Raw genomic sequence first — 21,097 nt, 5'->3', positions numbered from 1 at the left:
AATATAGTAGGAAAACACTGATAATTTTAGAGGTTTCTAATGTAATGCCGTAAATAAACATATTTTTTGCGCTTACATTGTAAACGGTGGCTGAACCCTACGAGATAGATCAAAATAATGTACTACAATATTGTACATCTTAAAAGGGTCTACAAAAAAGTCCGGGATGGTATATGTCTATCTCTTAGGGATAACCCACAATAACCATTTTTATCCTTTACTTTTTATGAGAAATAATGACTTATTTACGAAGCGATTATAGGCAATACAGCATTAATGCTTATCCAATTAACTATCTTAAATACATTATGCATTTAATATAGATCAATATGGCCCTTTCCAGCATGTAATTTAAATGAATATTTTCGAAGATATTACAGACTTAAAATGCAGGACATAGCGGTTGCGGCGGTACCAGCCGGGAAGCCGGTTTGTATTGTCTAATGACAAAAAAACTGTGAATGTTGTATATAAAGACATGCTGTAGTATACTTAGTATGTTCAGGGGGTATCTTTTGAAGATTTCCCCTTTTCGATAATAATCTAAACAAAACGAAAATATATTTAGTATCAGCATTGCACCCGTGCGAAGCTGGGGCGGGTCACTAGTATTATAGTAATACGAAATAAGTAATGTACAACATGAAGGATGCACCATATGTAACTGAACATTTTGTATATGTAAATTTACAAACATGCAACTAAATATTAAAAACAAATTAACGAAAGGTCAAGTTAAAATTACAATTACTCTGATTTTATGAATAACTGACATACAAAATACATTCCAGTTTTAGACTAATTAGCAAGAATATTGCATACAATTTATGTGCCCTTTTACTAAATCAGTGGTATTGCAAATCAGCAGGTTACTGATTAAAATACCAACACGGACGGAGTATCTTGTCAAGTCAAAATAATTAGGACGGTTTCAATGAGATACTTCTCAAAACGTGTATTGAATACGTACTTTTAATTAACAACGATTGTCCTTTACATCACTTTTGGTGTTCCCTACCAAACGGGATATTTACAAAATCAATTTGCAACCTGTATTTTTTGATATATGTATAAGCATATTTTAAAAAGGTCATGGAAAGGTTTTATAGCACGATAAATAAATATGTGAAAAAAAATATAAAACAATCTCAAAAATTAACAAAAGCCACACGTTTACAATTAACACGTTTGTACACATAATCAAAAAATGCTTAGGGCCCATGGAGACCAAATACTTTCTGTTATCCTATATTATAAATCCAAGACGCGACAGTCATCATTAAGGACCTTAGAGATAGATATACAGGAGCAAAAGATTAATATGCTTAGATTTGCAGATGATGTAGCAGTATTAGCATCTGACAAGGAGGGTTTAGTTTTAGATAAAATGGAAATGGTATTGGCAACTCAACATGAAAATAAATAAAAGTAAAACAAAAATATTGATATGCCAGGGAAGAAATGGTAGAGAAAGAGTGAATATAAAGACAGAAAACGAAAAATTAGAAGAAGTCGTTGCTTTCAGTATGTAGGAAGTCAGATAATTCAGTATGGAAGCAGCAGTAGAGATACAGTGTAAACTCTTTATAACGTCACTTGATTTAACGACAAACTCCTTAAAACGTAGAAATTGCTTGACTTTGGTTGGTTTACATTGTTTTCTATACAATATTACACTCTATATAGCGTCACGCTCCCTCTATTTAACGACAACAATGCGGCATTATAAATCATTAAGCAGTACTTTCTAAGTTGCCGAAATAGATAAGAACTGCAGCTATGTACGTTGTTGAAGAAGACGATCCTGTCCCTCCACCAAGCATCAAACAAGCACTTGATGCAGCGAAACTATTAAAAAAATACTTTCAAATTGATCCAGCAATATCTCAAGATATGAGCAAGATACGTAACAAAATACAATTAAAATATTGGAGCAGCAAAAAACATCAGACGAAGATAACAGGCTATACGCAATGTATGAATAATAATGTTCGTGTGCAAAATGTGTACTATATTGGTAAATGCATATCATCATAGAATAGTAGAATAATATCTTTTATTTCTCTCCATTTAACGACCACTCGTTATAACGCCGAAAATGTTCAGTCCCTTAAGGTTCGTTATATAGAGTTTACACTGTATTTAACAAAGGAAGCCGCAGGGTCGAGTCGTCTTTAACACTTCTATGCTCGCGAACGGTTAAGTTAGAAATTCGAAATTTTGATCGAGAAATAATCGCGTACCAATTAGCTGAACTGAATGAAGCAATCAGGTCTAGATAGAAATGGTTTGCAGAGCTGCCTCAAGCGGCCCAGTTCAATAATGTAATCGATAACACAACGCGCTCTGTAGTTCTACACCCCTCTAAAAATTTTAATTGTTATTGTCGCTAGACTTCCGGTAAATATTTCATGACAAATTGCTTACGATTATTTGCTGCACTATGACAGACAAATACGTGCATTACGTACTATTATATTACTACAAGATCGCAAAGATACCAACGAGATCAAACGCGAATATCTTTCTGCTACTTGAACACAATTAAATCATAAATCTTCTATATTACAGTTAGGTATAATGTGCCTATTGAAGGTATATATGTATTATAAATACATATGACGACCGGCATGGCATGTGCTCGTACTTCATAATATAAATAATCATAATAATATTGCTGTTCAATTAATACTTATACAACTTACAGCGCATTTAAGTCGAATCTGCTATAAAACGGTTATGATAGCGGTAACAGCAGCAATAGCATATGGTAATGCGACCCACTAACGTTTCTCAATTTTTTTTCTTACTTTTCACCAGATCCGTTCCGATCGAGATCATTAAGTACGTTTCAGTCAAAGTCATTATCACCGTTTTGTCAACTTATAACACATTTATTTGACAGGAAAGAAATATCTCAGGCGGCAGAAGGAGAATAAGTTCGTGGTCATTTTATTGACCATGGTCATACAGTTGGAGAAGAAATTGATCTTGCTCTACCGTTTTGTGAAGTATTAACGTAGAAACTAGTAATTATGTCCAATTAGTCCAATTAGTGATGGATCATGGACATTCGGGACCCGAAGAAAAAGTATAAAATTCATAAATGACATGTAATTTTCGTTTTTAAAAAAATGCGTAAATGAATTACAGGACTATTTATGGGACCCCATTAGTCGTTCTACTACCTTAGCGAATTTTCAAGCGTCCAAATTTAAGAATTGGTTAAAGAGTCGAGATTATAAAACCTTTAACTATGCTAAAACACATTTTTGTCACCCTACGACACCCTGTCGCATATATTAAACTTTAAATTGACTTGAAATTGAAAAAGAAGCCGAAATACTGAATTTTCTTCGATTTATATACCAAAAACACATTTTCTTGCCCTACTTTTACATCAAACAAATTATTAAATTGGTTTGAACAACTGAAAAAGCGAAATTTGAGCCTCCAAATTTGAGAAATGGTTAATAAGGAACCAAAATTATGAATCATTATCATAAATTTTGAATAAACATATTTTCCTAACGACACCGTACGACACCCTGTCGCGTTTTTATATCAAACAAACCTAATTTGGCTTGAACTACTGTAAAGAAGGAAATTTTGAGTATCCAAACTTGAATATTGATTAAAACGAAACCGAAATTATGAATCATTTTCTTAGATTTCCCAAAAACACATTTTCCTCGGAACATATATCAACTTTATGACACCCTACCGCGCATTTATGCCAAACAAATTTAAATTGGTTTGAACCGGTGTAATTAGCAAAATTTTGCGTGTCCAAATTTGAAAATTGGTTGTAACGAAGTTGAAATTTATACCATTTCGTTCGATTTCGCAAAAATCCACTTTCGTAAAGACACATCATGTAACGTTACGACACCCTCCCGCGCTTTTATATGATACAAATTAAAATCGGATTGAACTAATGTAAAGAGCGAAATTTTATGGATCCGAATTTAAAAAATGGTTAAATAAAAAACACATTGACCAGCTTTTGGAACGAACATTTGTTTTAAAAATATTACAACACACTACAGTTGACTTGATTTTCTATTTCTTCAACAGTACGATATTACTTTAGGCGATTTTATTATTGTAACGTTTCATATAACGTCCGGCTGTTTCATGCAAAATGAACAGGACTAACTGGACCTGAAAAAATGTTTATAACTGTTTTTAAATTCGTTTAAAAAATAACACGATACATTTTAAACTGTTTAACAATAAGTTAATTGAGATACTCAATTTTTTAAAAGGTGTCTTTTTGTATTGGTTTACTTCAACCGCAACGAAAAATTTTAATCACCGAAAGAAATAATAATTTATTCTACATTTTTATTAGTTAGAAATACCCGAAATCGAATATCTGCGGTTGTCATCAATCATCCGTTTCGCAATTATATGGTAGCAGCATTTACTATCGACTATTACATAACGATAAATATTGAAACAATAACGCAAATTAATTATTTAAGACTACTTACAGATTCCCTGTAGTCTTCAGTTTTACGTTAAAAAAAAAACTTTTGGGTTTTTCATTCCCATCAGCCAGTAACGTTGGTGGGAGGGCAGTCCCTCCGGACAACGCCGGAAGATAGGGTGAAAGACCCTCTTCAGCCTCCTTTCAGAAATCGTGGGAATGGGTGGGTAGTGATTCGGGTGAGAAAGATGAGACGGACGAAATGAAGACAGAAGAGAATAAAAAATTATCTGTGGAACATAACTGCCCCAGCATTTGCCTAAGTGATCCAAGGAAACCACAGAAAAACTTGGACCAAAGCAGACGGACCCGGAATCGAACCTGTGTCCTCCCGAATACTAAGCAGTGGTCTAAAGTCCAAACCTCTAAGCCATGCCGCTTTACGTTAAACGTTAAAGCATCGGTTTGGTCAATAATTTATGGAGCTTGCATAAGCTTTTCAGAACAATCCTACGTTTACCTACGTTATACGTAATAATATATTTTTTTAGGGTTAAAACAATCAACGCCAGAAAGTAAAAGGTTTTCGTTTCGAAATAGAAGTGAACCAATGTCAAGATGAATCCCCTTTTAGGGTTCCTACATTTCTACCTAATACTAATTACAAACTACAGGTACTACACCCTAAAAAAAAAACAAAGCATCTTTTTGATAACTTCTAGGACAGAAAGAAAAAGGAATTCGCTTTGTCAAATATTGGATATCAAAAATTCCCGAGTCCAAACAAACGCGTTCAAATTCCAAGAACGGTCCGCCAGCCATCTTGGAACAGAGGTCATTAGTTCTCGTTCTTAGCTAATTAATTCTGCACAAAATTAATCTGCACATTTTTTATTGACTACGAAGAATATATAAACACGATGAATTTAACTACAGGATAAAAAAACTGGTCTTTCCACTTTCCGGTACAATACGATTTATCTCACAATTTTCGATCGCCAGTGGTGTAAAAGAACTACAAAATCCATTCATTTACATGTTTATACATAAGTATTATTCATTATAAAATTCATCGCTACAAACAGTGGCGGAACATTTTATTAGAGTGGAGTATTTCAAAAAAAATTGTGTATCTCATCATTATAATGTCGTCAGTCTGGTTTGACAAGCACCTCCACTCTTTTCTATCCTGAGCTAAGCTTCGCATTTCCCTAAAACTACAATAATCCACATCCTTAACTATTTGCGAACTGTAATCTAATCTAGGTCTACCTTTACACCTCCTAACTCCCATTTCTGCCTCTATTATGTCTCTGACTAGACCTTTATGCCTGAGAAGGTGTCCTACTTATTTCTTATTGACCTCCATAGAGTCCTCTGTTCTCTTACTCTTTCTAATACCTCTTCATTTCTAACCTTCTCTATCCACAGTATCCTCATCATCCGCCTATAACACCACATTTCGAACGCTTCTAACCTTTTAATTTCCGCAGAGCCCACAGTCCATGTATCGCACCCGTACAGCGTCGCACTCCAAACATACACCTTTAACAATCTTTTTTGAATTTCTAAATTAAACGTTCGCGAGCATAGAAGTGACTTATTTTTACTACGTCTAGACCTTGCGCTATCCTCTGATTTTTATCCCTACTACTCCTTCCGTCCTTCCTAGATCAGCCACTTATTCTAATTTTTCATCTCCTATCTTTATATTCGCTCTTTTCCTACCTTTTCTTCCCTTGCAAACCAGTATTTTTGTTTTACTATTATTTATTTTGATACAATACTGGTTTGTCAAAACCGCTTCCATTTTATTTAAAGCTGTCTCTAACTCCTCCTTGCTAAGCATACTAATCTTTTACTTCTGTATATCTATTCCCACTGTTGTACTGTTTTTAATATGTATATACAATGAAAATAATACAAAGTTCGGAGCATTCATTGTCTCTAAAACTTTACCATTACCTTTAAAAAAAACCGTTTAACCAAATTACATGGGGAAACCTACAGAACATGTGCTTGTTACAGAAAATTCCCCATTTTGTATACACATCCACTAACTCGAGTATTTAATTGCCAATAAATTTTTCAGTTATTTTCTGATCGATTTTACTAATAAAAATTGTGTAAGATAATTTTATTTTCATCTCTAAAAACAACGTTCGTTACCATTTTCAATCACACTAAATGCAGGGTGTATTACTAGATAAAGATCAAAATGAAAGTTCACTGAATGATTAAATAAACCAAAACAAACATCAGCCAGATTAAAATATACACAGGTCGTAATAAAACTGCCCTTGTTCTAACAATTTCTAATTTAAACAATTTTAGTTGCCTGCAGATAAAGTCATACGTATAGGTACCTATAACACTAACGTTGTACAGTGTAATAATAAGTAGACCGTCATTTTCTTTTTGTTATCTTATCAGTTCTTTTTCTCAAACATAAATTGCCCACGCTCTTTGAAGTAGTATTATCGTAGTAGCACGGCGGCAATGTAAATCTTAATAATAGCTTGTGCCAACGAAATTTTCGTCGTTACCACTTTCTAATTTCTCCTCAATGTATGGGCGGTAGCCCATTTAAACTAAAACACGCACAATACCCCACAATACACAGTTTCCAAACATTCACGGCTTTGATTTATTATTTTTAAACACGCCACACACAAATAAATTCACGCACGAGTAGCTTTTTACTGTATGTACTTACAATGTGCTTATTATAAGAAATTTTTAAATTGACTTTTGAATATCACTACCGCAAGCAATTTCAAATAAAAAATATACGGTGGGTTTTATTGAATCATTTTCGAAAGTTGCACACTGATTATAAAAAAAAATCGTAAATCGTGCCTAATGTCGTTCAAAAGTTATTATTAGGTGCATAGTACCAAGGAAGTCAATAGGCAAACTCATTTTCCATAACTTTATAATAATCGAAGCTTTAGTCATCAAACTTTAAAATTTTTATGATTGTAACACGTCATTAGAATGTACGTATGTACCTACATCCAACCAACTCTACACCTAAATATTAGCATTTAAACCCACCCACTTTTTTTGCAATTGTTCAGTTCCAACTACAATTCAAGATTCTGATTAATCTAAAGTAGACCCTTCCTTCCGTGTTTTAAATAAACATTTTAAGGATGTTTGGGAGGTACAATCGGAGACAAGCATGCATAAAATTAGAAATTCGTATCTATACTAAAAAACAGTATACGGTTTGAGAGAAAATTTGGAATTTCACCAAAAACTTTGAATAAAATAAGAAATAACGAATAATATGGAAAATTTTTAACTGACTTACGGTAGTGAATATGCCTTGATTTCAACTTCGAAACAAAAAAATATTTAGTTTTAATCTCTATTAATAATGAGCGTAAAACTTTCTAATATGTTTAAATAATAATTAAAACTTTAAAATTACATTTATTTCAGACAATTATAAATATTATCATTATATTATCAAGTAAAAACGAGATTTTCAGCTAATTTTTCATTTTTTCCTCGATAACCATTTAGTGAAATTGAATAACCTTACGCTAAAGTGATTCTCCAGAGTTCAAGTTAGGTACTTATTATAAAAGTTCGAAATTTCTGGTAGCTTTTTTCTGTTAATAAAAATAAATTCAATCTGTTCGGTTAACGAATCTCCATAAAATGACGTGTAACAATTTTTACAATTACAATTTTTTAAAATTTCAACAACTTTTTAACGGTTTAGTGAATCGATTTATAATTTTTACAGGAGTTTTAGAATTGAATGAGGAACGTTCTTCCAAATTTTTATTTGTCTAGTAGTATATTGACATACCTCCCAAACACCCTAATAGTGTCACTTACTTGCAAAATATTCTACTAACAGCTATCCTAGTTTGTTATACACATTGATTGTAACTTCAAAACAAAAACCCTTATTTTTTCCGTTTTCAATCGCCATTAGCTTTATACAAATTAAATTAGCAATTAGTTTTATGTAATCGAATAAACAAGAAAATATATACGTATGTTCCCGTATTTGTAGAGATACGAAATCCTTGCATCTGTCCGGTATTCGTATACATATCTACAAAAATGCTTTATTCCAATTTCTAAAAGTCAAAATCAAAAATAACCTTTCAGTTACTTATTAGCACCTTTGCGTCTACTCTGCAATTTAAAACCAACTTTTGCTAATTGGTGCTTTGTGGAAATGTAAAAAGTTGCAATGGGTTAGTCATATTGTTGCGTTATACTAAACAGTAGGTAGATTTAAACAAACGATTTTGGTGAGAAAGCGAAAATCGCTATTAATTAGTTTAATGAGGATTGCGATAAAATATCCTGTGTATCCGCCCGAGTTGGTAATTAGGTAAGTATAAACCATGTAACCGTAAACGAAGTCACTGATTAAATCTAACTATACTAATAATAATCTTCTTTAAGTGGTGTACGTCAGAGGTATCAAATACTTACAGCTACCGTCAATCATCCATTTCACAATTACAATACAACATTTAATTAGTACCGATATGATCATTTCTCGATAATTACTGTAGTAAAAATATAAATCAATTAGTAGTGTTATTACTGCGGTTACATACATATACATTTTTCCCTAAAATACAATATTCACAACATATTATTAATTATTACCATATAATAACGTCCTACGTACTTGTGGCTTACAGTTACAGCACAAAGATTCCTATCCTTTACTGGACCAGAAAATAAAAATCCAACGCCCTCTAGTCCATAAACGTTCATTTTTATAAAGTTTTAACATATTATTCCAAACGGGAAGCAAATCGGGGCACGTACAAAAAAACACGAAAAAATTAATTATTACACTAATTTCCTAAACAAGTGGGCACACCACAAGCGCCCTTCTTGACTGCCCCAACGTCCTAGAATAACTGCCGTCCCTTTGGAGGGCCGTAGCACCCACTGACGGGAAGTACATATTAAATTACCTAACTATTAACACGTTTAATAAAAGGATGGAACTCTGCCTTAAGCCCACTTCCGATATCCAGGATATTTAATCGTTTAATCTGAATTTTTGATTAAAAATTACCAATCATTTAGTCTATAAAGCGCGTTCAAATGACAATGTTCGATTGGCCACCCTAGGGTCATGGTAGAAATAAAACATCAGGTTAAACCGAGTTATGATATGGAGGAACTCTGATTCACTGTCATGCATTAGGAATTAAGTGGTATGCACTAGGTATAATTATGATGGGAAAGGTTTTTTTGAGCGGCATATGTACGGTTTAGTTGAGGTATGATGAAAGAGGATTTTCTGATTGACACACGTAGATTATGTTACAGTGGGAAAAGTTTCTTTGGGTGATATACGATGGAGGTTTCTTCTTATATGTGTGAGTGCCATGCATTAGGAATTAAGTGGTATGCACTAGGTATAATTATGATGGGAAAGGTTTTCTTGGGCGGCATATGTACGGTTTAGTTGAGGTATGATGAAAGAGGATTTCCTGATTGACACACGTAGATTAGGTTAGATGGGAAAGGTTTTCTTGTGTACATATAATGGATTATGTTTCCTGCTTGATGTGTGAGTGTCATGCATTAGAAATTAAGTGGTACGCACTAGGTATAATTATGATGGGAAAGGTTTTCTTGAGCAGCATATGTACGATTTAGTTGAGGTATGATGAAAGAGGATTTCCTGATTGACACACGTAGATTAGGTTAGGTGGGAAAGGTTTTCTTGGGCTTTTTCATTGATGTATGAGTTTCAGGAATTATAAGTATGAGTTTTCAGGAATTAAGAGGTATGAACTAGATATGATGGGAAAGGTTTCCTTGGATAGCAAGTGTTAGGTTTAGGTGAGGTGTAATGAAAAAAGATTTCCTGATTGACAGAACTAGATTAGGTTATGGTGGGAATAACATATGTAATGTACTATGAACCAGGCATAAGTGCTATGTCTATGTTTATAACTGTACAGGTGTTGGACGCTAAAGTATTTTTTCGCAAAATTTGTTATCAGCAAATCAAAAATTGACACAGTAATGTAATTTATTCAAAAATATGTTAACTCCACCATCAAAAATGATATATGTATGCTCGACAACTGCATATTTATTTATACCTATTTATAGTAAATGCTCAAAAACTACATACATTTTTATTCCAGCAACCTATGTTTATTTTAATTTTATAGTAAGTATTGTCGTGTACTATTTGAACAAAAACCTAATTTTTATGACTAATTGAATTGAAATAATCGTTGTTTACCAATACTTCATCATACGTTTATTTTATCGCGGTTTATTCATGAATCAGAAATGATATCTCCCCAATTTAAATCATTTTAAATTAAAATTAGAAACAATAGATCAAACATTTGATATACTAATAGAACAGAAGTGTAATTGAGCAAATATTCCGTTCTAAACAAAAATGTAGAATATTCCGTTGCATCTTTTTGAAATTAATGAACAATCAAGTACTCAATCAAAATTTTCAATTTTATCATTACCTAATCAAAGACAAAATTAAACATTTAAGCATTTTTTTTTCAAATCTCCTATATACCTTTTACTAATAAATAAGTATTGCAATTGAAGTGGTACCTAATAATAACTGTAAAAACAATATTGTTACCTTTTCGACGTATTTCTTGTTAAAAAAACGCATCTTGTTGTAAGTTACGTCCTTCCGAAAAACCGAATCCAAAAACTAATCACTTGCAAATGAACGATATTTCAATTGTTTTTAATAATTATTATTACAGGTTCAGCAGTTTTTGACGATTTTCGCAATATTTCCATCTCTATGTGCATAAGTACGTGGACAGACACGTATCCATATACATAATATTTTACCGAAATAAATCTTCATCCGATAATGACAGGAAGATACAATACTATCAATTCACACACTAATAGCTGATGACAAAACGATCGTGCTACCGGCGCGGCGTTATCACTCCGACTATCATAACACGCTACACATAATAACCAAACACACGTTCCGTTACGACCTGTTCGGTAACTAACTAAAAGCCGAAGCAGTCGCAGTACAACAGACATCAGGTATCATGAACGTATGTAAGTAAATGAGTACCGGGGTAGTACATAGTGTATGTATACAATTCATACATAAAAGTACCACATTCGGATACTACCTGCCATAAAATAAAATACACTCGCGGTTTATCAACGTGTACCAGTTCGTTTCATGCTTTCATCACCTTACATTCGCTGCTGTACATGAACGCAACCATTTATGCGTGCCGTCTCACGTGTAAATAATTAATTTATGCTGCATAATAGCAAAACGTCTATGCGTATACGTATGTACATGTGCATTAACAATGCAGACTGGTATGATAACAATGCTATCCAAATCGAAACGTACCAAAAGCAACGAACATTGCTACAACATTAACCGGAATCGAAACGACACAGCGGTGAAATGACTCGAATGGTTGTCGGCTCCGTGGCTCCGGGCCGGAAGAACACGACTGAGAACCGACTGACTGACAGACAGATGAATCGACAAACGATTTGATGTACAGGGTGTTTAATAAAACATGATCCCTACACCATTTAATCGTGAAATACAGTTGTTTCACACTACCGGTTACAGAAAAAAAAAACATGATTTAGAAATTCATGTACTAATAGTTAGAAATGAGCGGGATACTTGGTTTGCATCCGGTACTTTCTTAGAATCCGGCCAGGTTACGGGCAATGGCACCGGAAAAAAAGATTAAACATCAATAATAATAATTTTAAATGTAGATATAACAAAAAAACCTTAATTAAGATTGTCTTGGGACAAGTAGTTTGTGCTAATTTATACTATTTATGGATTACTGTGCAAAATCATTTCTTATTTCGGCAACTTAGAAAGTACTGCTCAATGATTTATAATGCCGCATTGTTGTCGTTAAATAGAGTGAGCGTGATGCTATATAGAGTGTAATATTGTATAGAAAAGAATGTAAACCAACCAGTCAAGCAATTTCGACGTTTTAAGGAGTTTGTCATTAAATCGAGTGACGTTATAAAAAGTTTACACTGTATTTGTTTACAAAATGCCTCAAAATTAGCTAGTTGTTCATGTTTATAAATTTTCCTACCCTTTTAACGAAGGTCGTGCAACGCGGTTTCAGTAAAAAGCAAACAGTTGATTTTGGTCCTAATACATTATTAAATTAAAATTTCTAAATTAAAAACGGCCTTCGCGAAGTTTAACTCAATTAATTTAAATTTGTTGTTAAATACTTGATAACATAAATTACCTTATAAGAAACGTAGTTCAAAATGGGTGAATGTTACTTCAACTACCACCCTTAGAGATGAAATATTATCTTCAAATTTATATTAGACCGATCTTCAGATATATATCAAATAAAAAAATTAAGAAAAACATCGGTTCACAATCGACAAAGAAATAGCGTAACATAGGCAAAAAAATACAGCTGAATTGAGAACTACCTAAAAACCTAATTCAAAATCTTACTCTGTCGAAACCTAAATTACATAGACATTAAGTAGTTAATTAAAAAGATTCTGAAACCAATTAGAGTGTTTCAATTTTCGATAGAAAGCAAGAGTTAAAAATTCAATTTCAGAAACAAAATATACAAACAGCTGAAATAAACACCAATTCAACTTCAAAGTCTTTCTATTATTATTTTCACGCGCCAGTCGTATCAATTTCGATTCTATTTATAAAATCCACAAACAAAAACACCACAGGCATTGCAGTGTAGGCTTTTTCAGTAATTACCTCAAATTTTCAATGATCTCAACATTCAACACCGCGCATTCAACGCAATTCAAACCATGACTTTTCTTTTTATAATCCGTTCTGAAAAGCTCGTCTTCAAATGTTTGTCAGAAAAACACGTAAAAACTACTGTACTAATTTCAATGTTGCTTTCACTTGAATGAAGGTTAAAATCTATGTTAGCATAGTTTAAACTTTTTAATTTTGCGAGTGGATTTAAGAATAACTAAATGATGGAACGTACAATAGTGAAATTACTACAATGACGTTCGGGAATCGAAACTAAACCGATGAAACTTTACAGACACGTAGAAGAAACCAGAGGTTCCTAAAGGCTGATTCTCACTATAGGTCTAGACGGCGGCAGGCAAACGTCCGTGAGCTGACCGTCACTCTTTCGGCAAATTTTGGACGTTTTAGCACGTTTTCGCTGTGATGGTTCAAAATTATTCACTTACTGACATAGCAGTTATTGCTCTTTTACTTGAAAAAGAAGATGAAGAGATAAAGAAGGAAAAATAAAAAAGCAGGTAAATAAAAACAAAAGAGTACCTACACAGAAGTTTATTTAACAGAAAAACGGAAGGGAATTTTTCACGTTATATAAGGAATCTTTAAATGATGAAGTGGGAATTTAGACATTCGAAAAATGTTAAAGGTGCGGCACTGTACGGGTGCGAAACATGGACAGTGGGCGCGGAGAAAAAGAAAAGATGCACACTGTCACCGCTATTTTTTAATCTAGACATCGAAAACGTGATCAACATCATTAAAGACAGTACAACTGTAGGGATACATATATAGAGGCAAAAGATTAGTATGCTTAGATTTGCAGATGATATAGCAGTATTAGCATCTAGCAAGGAGGAATTATAGATAGCTTTAAATAAAATGGAAGCGATATTGACAAAACAGTACTGTATGGAAATAAATAAAAGTAAAACAAAAATACTAGTATGCAAGGGAAGAAAAAGTAGCGAATTTAAAGATAGGAGAAGAAATATTAGAAAAAGTGTCTGATTTTAGGTATCTAGGAAGTCAGATAAGTCAGGACGAAAGGAGTATTAGAGATATAAAGCAGAGGATATCGCAGGGTCGAGTCACTTCCATGCTCGCAAACGGTTAATTTAGAAATTCGAAAAAGATTGTTAAAGGTGTATGTTTGAAGCGCAGCGCTGTACGGGTGCGAAACATGGACGATAGATGCTACGGAAAANTACAATTGCACCAAACGATCACCATATTTGTAAAACAAAAACAATGCGTTCATATCACGTAATGTAATATTAAATACGGGATTAGTAGTAACGCAATTGTATGTATTTACTAAAACGGTACCTATTGTTCTAAATTAATAAATGCAAAAGGAATAAATTTTAAAACAAGTGTTTGTGAGTAACACGACACACCTAAGTTGTTCTAAACAAATGTCTCTTATTAATAATAAATAATATGCATTACGCATTTCAAAATTATACGCAAAATTAATGTTGCGCACTGCACAAATGGCTACACGCACTTGTTTTTGACGACCATGTGGGACACATTGTAAATACACTTATTGTTCAAGTTCAAAACGAACTTTTTATAGATTTCTAAAAATAACTTACAAAACAAATACTCACTTCTAGTAAATATTTTTTCCTAAATAATTATTGTCTAAAATAAAGTATTAACGCCGTATATAGTGTTTTATAAATACCTGGGCAACGTTAGGCTAGTGCTTACCACCATATTTGGCTAACTACTTATAAAAATGCATGCATTTATAGGTGCATAGATATATTACACAAAATTATATCAAGATCGTCAGCCATCAGAGATAATAATCTTCGTCTTGTTTTTTGATGAAATTTAGCATAAATTACAAAAAAAAGTTTCAATTACTATCAAATTAATTTCGATTTTATCTCTTTCATCGCATGCTACAATTTTTCTTCAAAAATGGAAATTATGGACCTTATTTTTGGCCAAGAATTGGGACAAAAATTTTATGAATTTTTCAATTCCAAAAATAAGTTGAAATTCACCACAGTTCTATATTAATATTCAGACCTTGGACACCGAATTTAAAATAATGTTGCAATGAAAACAGCCTTGAATTTAAATTGCCTCTGTAACATTTAAAACTTAATAATTTAATTACACATGACCCTACATTATCAAGCAACACCTGTGCAGGTACACAGCCCCAAAATATACTATTTATTAACTACAAGATGTGTCAGCTTTTTTTCTATACATTCACAATTTAGGAACAATTTATTTAGGTTTATCAGTTTTGGATGAGATATAAAAATTATTATTTTAAACAAAGAAAAGCTGAATATAAGTGAATAATGATTCACCTGTCAACGAAGAAATTACAAATAACAAGCGCCTCACCATAATAAATAGGGTTAGGTTTATCCAACTGGACAACATACGAAAACTTTCAAATATGTATTCGAATATATCTTAAGATTGCAGAATCATTTATAAAATATCAGGAAAAAGGTTCATTTCAATTCGTTTGTATAATAAATAAAGAACTCACCTGGTAGTATGAATCCGCCATCTTGATTGAATTTGAAGTTTACATCCCAAAATTAAAAAAACCGTTTAATTAAACGAAACACAAATTTCGAAATCAAAAATTGTACAAAGGACATAACCGATTCATAGAAAAATTACACGAAACCGCAAAAACTTTAAAGGAACATAAAACTTAACAAAGTTCCGAAGCGTCACTAACTTAACTCACATTGTCACATTCCGAACCGAACTGTGCTACCGGCATTCCACAACTGAACGAGTTGATTTCATTGGTTGATGTGATCTTTTTTAATTTTGAATTTTTTCAGTGTTGCTCGCAAGTTGGATATCTTTTTAACAACTGAAACTAAAGAATTTAAAATTACATATCCTGGAAATACAACAAGCAATTCTTAAATAAAATGGTGAATCCCTTATTCTAGGTCCTAAAAATAAAAAACTATAATGAATATCCATATATAAACAAAATGACATCTGTAAGACAAAAAAATACTCGACTAACAGTTAAATTTATGTGATGATAATAATATCAATATCCATAATACTTTTTATATGTTTAGAATTTTTTCAAAAAAATATAAAAATTGGTTTTGCCTTATACAACCCAACATACACCATTAAAAAAATTAATCTTAAAAATACCTAAAATAGATTAACTAACTATTGACTAACTTAATAAAAAAAGCGATTTTTTTTATAAAAAATAGTTTAGTATTAGTGTCTATATAAGGTAATCGTGTAGTTTTTAATTATTTATCTATTTGTTATTTTAATATATTGTGTTGCTGGATTTTAATATTTCACATGAATATGTACCGATTGCATGCACCAATTATTTACAAACATCTTACAAATAACTAAAAAGAACCTAGTAAGTAGTGTTCACTACAATTAAATTCTGTACAACTATTATTTACACATATTTTTGCCTTGATAAAACCACCCAGCAAGAGTGTCGGTTCTATAACCAATACAGACATTATCTTCTGTTTAATTACAATATTTTTGGAAAAATATTTTTATGGTACAAAAACAATAAATCTCAGGGGAAAGACTTTTTTTTTATTAAAACAGTATCTAATAGATACATAACATAAATGTAAACTGATGTCGTAATTTTTCTAAAGAAAATTATGAGAAAAAATACGGTACTTGAATGATGAATCGACAGCCTTGCACAAACCGTAGAATTTACAAAATGAACACGGTTTTCGTTAAAGCGACAGTTTATAACATGGTTATTTCCAAAAGGCAGCCAAGTGAAATCGTGTTTCAGTTACGTAAAAAAATGTTTACAATTGCACCAAACGATCACCATATTTGTAAAACAAAAACAATGCGTTCATATCACGTAATGTAATATTAAATACGGGATTAGTAGTAACGCAATTGTATGTATTTACTAAAACGGTACCTATTGTTCTAAATTAATAAATGCAAAAGGAATAAATTTTAAAACAAGTGTTTGTGAGTAACACGACACACCTAAGTTGTTCTAAACAAATGTCTCTTATTAATAATAAATAATATGCATTACGCATTTCAAAATTATACGCAAAATTAATGTTGCGCACTGCACAAATGGCTACACGCACTTGTTTTTGACGACCATGTGGGACACATTGTAAATACACTTATTGTTCAAGTTCAAAACGAACTTTTTATAGATTTCTAAAAATAACTTACAAAACAAATACTCACTTCTAGTAAATATTTTTTCCTAAATAATTATTGTCTAAAATAAAGTATTAACGCCGTATATAGTGTTTTATAAATACCTGGGCAACGTTAGGCTAGTGCTTACCACCATATTTGGCTAACTACTTATAAAAATGCATGCATTTATAGGTGCATAGATATATTACACAAAATTATATCAAGATCGTCAGCCATCAGAGATAATAATCTTCGTCTTGTTTTTTGATGAAATTTAGCATAAATTACAAAAAAAAGTTTCAATTACTATCAAATTAATTTCGATTTTATCTCTTTCATCGCATGCTACAATTTTTCTTCAAAAATGGAAATTATGGACCTTATTTTTGGCCAAGAATTGGGNTAAATGAACAATGAATTAGACAAAAAGAAACAAAAATCCTATAGGATGACTAAGATAATTTTTCTTTCTCTTTTTTTACAAAGACCTAAAAAATCCGACATTTGAACAAAATGCCACTTGTGGGACTGAAATATATACCAAATTTTTCTATATACACATTATATGGGTAGTTATGTACATAAAGAGATACATAATACGAATATATTGTCGACAATGAAAAACGAAGTCGAGGTGCCTAGATCGATACAGCAGGAAAATAGGCCGGGCCAAGCACACCCGTTACTAGGCAACCAGTTTCACGACGATGACACACTGACACCCTGAATTACATTAGAATGCTCTTTAGCTAGTACTATGGAGGGAGGTTATTATTTTTTTTTACCCTGTAATCGAAACGTTATCGGTTTGAAGGTAAAAGTCAAGTTTAATGAACGAAAAAAGGGAATGAGACAATAAGGTCTCATTTTTTGTCCAAATGTCCAAACCTTAAAAGTTTTTTACGAAAAACAATATAATTTTACAGTAAGCACCCAGTTTTTAAATATCCATTACGTAATAAGTACACACTTATTGTTACCTTAAAAAAGTAAATGAAATGTGTATATGTATGCATGTACACAAATGCGTATGGTATAAGTATAAGATACATTTAATAAGATAAAGATATATGTTTTAAAAGCTGGATAAACCGTACCGGGCAACTTTCACCAATGAGACATTCCTAATTACATATATATTACAGGTACCTAATATTTATAAATACAATAGGTAGTTTTGATTAAAGAAAGTTGTAAAAAACTATCTACAAGCTTAAAAAAGGCAAAGCTATAATCATACAAAGAAAGGAGTTATCTTTAATTTTTTTATTAACTGTCTTTACCAAAGGTCTATACTTGACAATTACGTTTTTCAGATTCAGAGTGGAGGTGCGTGTCCAACCAGTCTTAGGACTGACGACCTTATGATGATGATGAGGTGGTAATTTAGAAATTAAAGGAAAGAAATACATTTAAAACAAATATCTTGTGCCTGAAGGATTAAAATTAAAAGTCCTAAAACATGGTCATGAAAATGCTCGTAAGCGCCCTCAAATAACCAAGGTACCCTTCAAATGGGATTATTATTATTTTTTCCTTAATTTATACGTATCTCTTCTTTTTTTTTATTCATTTTTACCGTCTCAAAATTTTTACTACTACCGGGAAGATGAATTTACCAGTCGAATAACCACGCCCATAAAAAAATTCCAAGACTACGGCAGGTATGCAGTCTTAGGAAAGATCTAGATCGATGGGGTACATACCCTGTTACGTCAAAAGAAAATCATAACTACGCTTTTTGCTCTCACCTTCTAACATCTACTTTTATACTAAAAAATTGCCTCTAGCAGGTAAAAGAAATTATTTTGGAATGATTTGTATAATTTTACCCTCGTTTTACCTTATTACTCAACGCACCCAAAAAGAAAAAATGCTGACAAGTAAAAGAATTGTGTAATTTCTTTGTTAGGTGAACGTTTTGCTGTACCTGTATATTTATCATTCTTGTAAACCTGTCGTTGTCTGTTTGAAATAATGTGGCCTTGACGAAAAAGTTAGTTTTATCCATTAGCCGCGAAAGCAACCGAACATTAATAATAATTTCGGGCCGACCCACTCTTCCACCCTTCAACATTACGTAACTCAAATATCGCAAAAGTGATCAGTGGCGGCGGACATAAATGTTTTCGAGGACAAAAAATAATCATTTCAGTCTTATGAATTTATCGGAAAATCACAGTAACATATTGTANATTCTACTATTCCTTTCTTTAATAATTATGTGAATAACAATTAGGACTAAAGTAGCAAAATTTAATTGTAAATTTTGTTTTCCGCCAATCGCTCAAATTTTTTTAATAAAGAAAAGCGAAAAAAAATTTCAAAGTTTTGACCATTCAATAATATCATAAATCTTATTTATTCCATGCAAAGGAAACTACCGAAACTTGCCTGTAAAGAGAAAGTTAGCAAAAAAAACAAGAATGGCATATGTTTAAAGCACCATATAGTTTAAAGCACTTGAATTAAAAGCATTATAATCATAGTTCAGTACAAGCATAGGGATTTCGGTAGACTCCTTTCTACTTTAATTAAGGGCAGAACAAATAATAAATGCAATACAAAATAATGTATTTTACGTTTATTTTAATAACACAACAGCTTTCTCTTAAACCAATTAAAATATATTAAAGACTTGGTTTTTTTGTTTCACAATATACATTGGATAATACGCTCTTTCATATGTTTCATTTGTTACACCATATCCAGTCTTTAAGTGTTCGGTTACACATATGTCACAGTATTTCTAATATATTTTGTGAATCATTTGTTTATCTATTCAACTATTTATTATTATATTTCACTGAGTGTCCAGCGAACCTTAAATTACTAATATTTACCTTTAGAATTTAATCCATCATGACATTAGCATCTTTGAAAGATCTTCTGGAGTTCTATTAAGAATACTATTTGGATTTTCGTACATATTTACAGGGTTGTGAACCCCTTCGTAAAGCTGCTTGTAAATAGCCAATAAAACTTCAAACGCCCTTTTCTGAATCACCTTTTTATGGGTTGAAGATGCTAATAGATTGATCTGAGGCAGTAAGACGGTATCAGGGGCAGATATTACCGAATCTAATTTACCCTAAAAAGAAGCATATGCATTAGATATTACTTTTTAAAAGAAAACGTAATTAATGCGTTCGTGGTGCATTAATTGTGAAAAAATTTAATACTAAATGGTAATGTGGGTACAAAAACACAATTTGGGAATATTTTACAAACATTATTAAATTTTAACAAAATCGTTTCGGATATTACTCCATTTTCAGAAGATCCACATTGCTAAAAAGGCTTCCTGTATTTCTTATTCAACAAATCAAAAATATCAACCAAAAGTATATATATAATCAGCAGTATAAGACAAAAAGTCAATTAAAAAAAGAAAAAGTATAACCATATTCTTTTTAATTTAGTATATACTAGCGACCCGCCCCAACTTCGCACGGGTGCAATGCTGATACTAAATATGTATATTTTTGTTTTGTTTAGATTATTATCGAGAAGGGGAAATCTTCAAAAGATACCCCCTGAACATACTAAATATACTACAGAATGTCTTTATATACAACATTCACAGTTTTTTTGTCATTAGACAATACAAATCGGCCTCCATGCTGTAAAGGGCCATATTGTTCTATATTAAATGCACAATGTACTTAAGGTACTTAATTGGATAAGAATTAATGCTGTATTGCTTACAATCGCTT

At 32.0% G+C, this 21,097-nt stretch overlaps 2 protein-coding genes across 7 annotated transcripts in view; both read right to left on the bottom strand.

Moving 5' to 3' along the window:
* LOC108744655 (serine/threonine-protein kinase N) overlaps nucleotides 1-15,942 on the bottom strand; it is a 73,509-nt gene extending 57,567 nt beyond the window's left edge. Inside the window, exon 1 of one of the 3 annotated variants that reach the window (XM_018480521.2) lies at nucleotides 15,727-15,942. In XM_018480521.2, coding sequence (XP_018336023.1) covers nucleotides 15,727-15,747 — 21 coding nt within the window. In that variant the 5' untranslated portion in view covers nucleotides 15,748-15,942. Of the gene's footprint in view, nucleotides 1-11,054; nucleotides 11,861-15,726 lie in introns of those variants that run through there. The other 2 variants (XM_025974689.1, XM_025974688.1) reach the window with 2 other exon arrangements.
* A 53-nt stretch (nucleotides 15,943-15,995) lies between these two features.
* Nucleotides 15,996-21,097, bottom strand: part of LOC108744657 (conserved oligomeric Golgi complex subunit 6) — a 126,663-nt gene continuing 121,561 nt past the window's right edge. For 3 of the 4 annotated variants that reach the window (XM_018480526.2, XM_018480527.2, XM_018480524.2), the window contains one exon: nucleotides 19,957-20,472. In XM_018480526.2, the coding sequence (XP_018336028.1) occupies nucleotides 20,242-20,472 (231 nt within the window). In that variant the 3' untranslated portion in view covers nucleotides 19,957-20,241. Of the gene's footprint in view, nucleotides 16,072-19,956; nucleotides 20,473-21,097 lie in introns of those variants that run through there. The other variant, XM_018480525.2, reaches the window with a different exon arrangement.

The sequence above is a fragment of the Agrilus planipennis genome, unplaced genomic scaffold (assembly GCF_000699045.2).
Source record: "Agrilus planipennis isolate EAB-ADULT unplaced genomic scaffold, Apla_2.0 scaffold16, whole genome shotgun sequence".
NCBI lineage: Eukaryota > Metazoa > Arthropoda > Insecta > Coleoptera > Buprestidae > Agrilus > Agrilus planipennis.
Note: the sequence above shows the minus strand (reverse complement) of the source record. Positions and strands in the feature narration are given on the sequence as shown.